Source organism: Chenopodium quinoa, unplaced genomic scaffold (genome assembly GCF_001683475.1).
Source record: "Chenopodium quinoa cultivar QQ74 unplaced genomic scaffold, ASM168347v1, whole genome shotgun sequence".
NCBI lineage: Eukaryota > Viridiplantae > Streptophyta > Magnoliopsida > Caryophyllales > Amaranthaceae > Chenopodium > Chenopodium quinoa.
Genome location: NW_018743979.1, coordinates 2,045,411 through 2,050,643, shown reverse-complemented (window position 1 = coordinate 2,050,643; position 5,233 = coordinate 2,045,411). Strand labels below are relative to the sequence as shown.

The 5,233-nt window shown below is 36.7% G+C and overlaps 1 protein-coding gene across 1 annotated transcript; it reads left to right on the top strand.

Annotated features, from left to right (window-relative positions):
- The first annotated feature begins 1,873 nt into the window (after window positions 1-1,873).
- Window positions 1,874-5,233, top strand: LOC110690006 (glutamyl-tRNA reductase 1, chloroplastic-like). The gene is made up of 3 exons (XM_021866830.1): window positions 1,874-2,360; window positions 2,932-3,173; window positions 3,675-5,233. Exons 1-3 carry the CDS (start codon window positions 2,096-2,098, stop codon window positions 4,803-4,805), a joined length of 1,638 nt encoding a protein of 545 aa, XP_021722522.1. The 5' UTR covers window positions 1,874-2,095; the 3' UTR covers window positions 4,806-5,233.

Below are 5,233 nucleotides of genomic sequence, written 5' to 3'. Positions count from 1 at the left end.
GGAAGGGGGTTCCGGCCGCCGCAGCTGTTGTGGGGAAGGTGGTTTGTGGGTGGTGGGGAAGGTGGTTTGTGGGTGGGGCTGGGCAATTTTTTTTTTTTTTAAGTTTTTATTTTTTTTTTCAATTTTTGTAAGTTTTTTTTTTTAATTTTTTGTAAAATTTATCAACCAATCACATGGTGACACGTGTCACCTTAACCAATTATAACAGGTTAGTAACCGGTTAAGGACTGTTTTGAGCGAATACACCCTAAAAGTTGGAATTATTTAACAATAATCTAAAGTCGGGATTATTTAAAGCGAATACGTGAAAGTTAGGATTATTTTTAGCAATTTTTCCCAAAAAGAAAAGGTTTATCAATGATTTGTTTGAGTTCTTTCTTCTCAAATTTAGTTCTTGGGCTTTTAATGCTCAAGCAGGGTTGACAAATTGAATGGAAGAATCGAAGAAGTCCATGTAGACATGTAGTATTACAAAAGTGAAATATAAAACGTGGAGCTATTCATAGCAATTTGCACAATTTAAAAGTATTTTCTTTTGATATTAAAAAAAAAAAAAAAAAAAAACAAAAAAAAAACAAAAAAAAAACCAAAACCTCTTTTGGGTAGTGTAATACAGAGAACTCTGCCTTTATCCAAGAATAAATTCAAGGTTCTACTACATGGGATGAATTGGAAAATGGAATTTAGTATTTTCTCCATTTCTTTATAGTTGCAACACTTTTTTAAAATTAAAATGTCACAATAGTTGCAACACACTGTAAAAGAAAGTTTTTACAGTGAAAATTGTACTATTACATTTATTTAAATCTCATGGCCCATTTGATTATAGTTCTAACAACCTCTTAACCCGACCCCATTTTAAGTGTATTATATCATGTAAGCTTCACTTTTCTTTAATACTGTGATAAAGTGTGTGTTGCAACTATTAAGAACGGAGAAAGTATAATTTATTAAAATTTGGAATAAAAATTATGCTGTGTATTCCACAATCATCTTTTATAGTACAAAGTAGTATTTTTTTTTAACTTTTTATTTTTTTTTCACAATAATATACATACTTAATAATAATCCATGCAATGATAAGTCTTCCAAAAATTATAAAACGCTAATGTAGACATAGCCAAGAGCATGACCCAAACTTAAAGATGATTCATTCCAACTGAATTTGAGAGAAAGATTCTTTGAAATCATCCTACATTTGAGACAAAAGGGAAGTAGTTTTAATCTTAAACTACACTCGTTAATATTTTATTCAGCTTTCAATAAAATAGATACTTATTTTATTTTTCTTCCTTTGAGATATCCTATTTTTGTTTATCTAGGAGATTAATGGGGGTTTTCTCTTAGAAATTAGATGATGATAGAGCCAATGTAAAGATAATCAAAACCTAAAGATGACTTGCACTTGAAGGGATTTATTGATAATCCATCAATACATAACTTAAACTGAATCTCTAATGGATACACCATTCAAATTAATTCTAAAATCGAACTAATTAAACAAATACCTAAATTACAAAGACAACTCATTCCGAACCACTAAACATCATCAATCAACTAAACCCTACATTAATATGACCCAACGATTTGAACCCAACTAGAACCCTCGCTCTAATTTCAACAACAAACAAATGTCAAAGTATATCTAACACGAAGTACAAAATGGTATTTTCCAATACACACCATTCACCTTGACTCCTATTTCACCAACTATTGAACAACTTGGTCCACATTTCACATGCTTAAATGAATCTCAATGAAAAAAATTACACCCCTTTGAAACTTCCTCCTCTCCGAGTAAATAAAAGAACCCAACCAGCCAAACTTGACTTTATTAAGAGGATTGGTTGCATTGGGTAGGCGTTGGGGGGGGCCAAAAGAGCTAGTCGTGTGGATAAAACGTGTCTTCCTTCAACCAATCAAATTCCACAATTCACAATTCCCCCCCATCTCTAACCCACCCTACTATTTCTACATTACATTTTCTCTCTCCTCCATTAACGAACAACAAAACAATACCCTGTCTTCACCTCTCCACACGCCAATTTTTTCCTCTCCTAGGTCTCCCAATTTCAACCTCGCTCGAAGGTCTCCAATGGCGGTTTCCAGTGGTTTATCCACCTCTTTCGCTTTGGAGACTCTTCTTCACGCCGCATCTCCCACCGCCGCCGCCGCGTCGTCCTCGTATTCGCCGTCGTTGATCAACTTTTCCGGTCGGACTCACCGCCGTGTTCAGCGCCGATTTCCTTTGGTTAGCCCTAGATGTGAGGGTTCCTCCGATATTGCGATTACTTCTGTTGATTCTGTTCGGTCTTCTAGTATTTCTGCTCTTGAACAGCTCAAAACCTCTGCTGCTGATCGTATGTTCTTCTTCCTTCAGTCTCGATCGTGATTGGAGAATGTTGATTTTTGCTTGTAGTTGAGTTTTGATTTCATGATTTTTGTAAATTTTGCATCTCGCATTGGATTTTGTGCAAAGAGCATCATGTTCGTTTTATTTATTATGAATTTGATATTGTACTTTTAGGATTTTTTTTCCCTAAATTATTGCCTGTTTTCTGGATTTCATAGTTGGAGTACAATTGCAGTCTTTCTAATTTTGGTAATTTTTGGAAAAAATGCTAAAGAGTTGACATAATTGCTCAAAAATGCTCTTTTTTCTTCCCAGATTTGCGCCTTTTGTAATCACAATTAAAGTTCTGTCCTGCTTTTTTCAGTTAATTTCTGATTTTTTTTTAAAAAATTTGTGTTTTTTCTGGAAAATTGTTTACTTTGTACTCGTATATGTAATTTTTTTATTTATATTCTGTGAACATATGTTTGTTTTGCTCATCTGTTTTAATCTTTGCAGTGTTCTGGAAATTGATTTAGTTGATGTTTAGCTATTAGAAAGAAGAAAGTGACTGAGTTTTCTTAATTTTGATCTTCCAGGGTATACTAAGGAAAGGAGCTGCATTGTTGTTATCGGTCTCAGCATTCACACTTGTCCGGTTGAAATGCGTGAGAAGCTTGCCGTTCCAGAAGCCGAATGGCCTCGAGCAATAGAAGAATTGTGCAACTTAAACCATATTGAGGAAGCTGCCGTGCTTAGCACATGCAATAGGATGGAGATATATGTTGTTGCTTTATCACAGCATCGTGGAGTTAAGGAGGTCACAGAGTGGATGTCTAAGGTAGTTTAATTAAAGCTCAATTTTGTCAATCTCAATTCGTTTCGTGATTTTAGTTTATTGATGGCTTGGCCTGTTCTATCAAGCCTTTCCATCATTATTCGTGGTGATGTGGAAATTGGACAACATGACGAGCTATAATTTGGAGCTGTATTTTTTCTGAGTCTCTATATGTTAATATTACCATGGAACTTGTATGAGTGTCATGTCATCTTGAATGGTTATTGTAATTCTTGGTGCTGAAGATCAGTTTTCATTGGCCTGCCACTATGCCTTTAAATCAGATTAATTTTGGTGAATTATTTTCTGCTAAAGCTGCTTGATTCTAATCGTATTCTCGTCTTCTCTTACAATTTGTTGTTTCTTGTCCTGTTTTTCTGATAGTTGGGTTTCATTCATGAAACTTCTTTTAGTTGTTAGTTTTCTCTTAAAGTGTGTATAGCATTTGCATGTTGAAACATTGCTGAACTCGTTACTTATGAACCTTAGCCTTCTTGTTAGCAGACTAGTGGAGTTCCTGTATCTGAGATCTGCCAGCACAGGTTTTTGCTATACAACAGCGATGCCACCCAGCACATCTTTGAAGTATCAGCGGGGCTAGACTCTTTGGTTTTGGGCGAAGGTCAGATTCTTGCTCAAGTCAAACAGGTTGTTAAAGTTGGACAGGGAGTTGTTGGCTTTGGAAGGAACATCAGTGGTTTGTTCAAGCATGCAATTACTGTTGGGAAGAGGGTCAGGACTGAGACAAGCATAGCTGCTGGAGCTGTTTCTGTGAGCTCGGCTGCTGTTGAGTTGGCCTTGATGAAACTTCCGGAATCTTCCCATGCTAGTGCCAAAATGTTGGTGATTGGAGCTGGAAAAATGGGTAAGCTTGTGATCAAGCACTTGGTAGCAAAAGGGTGCACAAAGATGGTGGTTGTAAACCGAAGTGAGGCGAGAGTTGCTGCTATTTGTGAGGAACTGCAGGATGTGGAAATTATCTACAAACCTCTGACTGAAATGCTTGCCTGTGCTGCTGAAGCAGATGTTATTTTCACCAGCACGGCCTCAGAGAGCTTATTATTTAAAAAAGAGGATGTACAAGCTCTTCCTTTTGTAGGCTCAGAAGTGGGAGGTGTTAGGCGATTTTTTGATATTTCTGTTCCAAGGAATGTTGGTTCGTGTGTCTCAGACCTTGAAAATGCACAAGTTTACAATGTCGATGATCTCAAAGAAGTAGTGGCTGCCAACAAGGAGGACCGTTTAAGGAAAGCAATGGAAGCTCAGGCTATCATTGCAGAGGAATCCAAACAGTTTGAAGCTTGGAGGGATTCTTTGGAAACAGTCCCCACCATCAAGAAGTTGAGGGCGTATGCTGAGAGAATCAGAGTTGCAGAGCTTGAAAAATGTTTGTCCAAGATGGGTGATGATCTTCCAAAGAAAACTAGGAGAGCAGTTGATGATCTTAGTAGAGGAATTGTGAACAAGATTCTTCATGGTCCAATGCAGCACCTTCGATGTGATGGTAGTGACAGCAGAACTCTGACTGAGACTCTTGAAAATATGCATGCATTAAACAGAATGTTCAGCCTTGAGACAGAGATCTCTGTGTTGGAGCAGAAAATTAGAGCCAAGGTGGAGCAGATCCAGAAGTAACGTCTTGTGCAGAAATTTCTTCCACAATTCTTCATCCCTCATTTCTGAATAAGGGGAGAGCTTCCTCATCTTGTCAAGAGAAATATTATTATGTAAACAGGAAGGAAACCTGAAGGTTTCTTTCCATTCATTGATTTATCACTCACTTTTTTTAACATTGATGTCGGATCCCTTTCAAATTGTATGCTCTTCGTGTCCGGCCCTTTCATGATTTCATGAAATCTGAGGATGACATCTTGGTTATGCATTCAAGTAAAAACGGCTCAGTTGTAATATTGTAATTTTTGTAATTAATGTATGTATAATGATTATTTTTGGTAGTACTATAAATTTCCCAACCTTGATCTGTTGATTCTACCTAACATAGCAACATGTAGTATGCTAGTCAGGTTGCAATTACAAGAGATCTGAACTTTGTGCTTTAGACA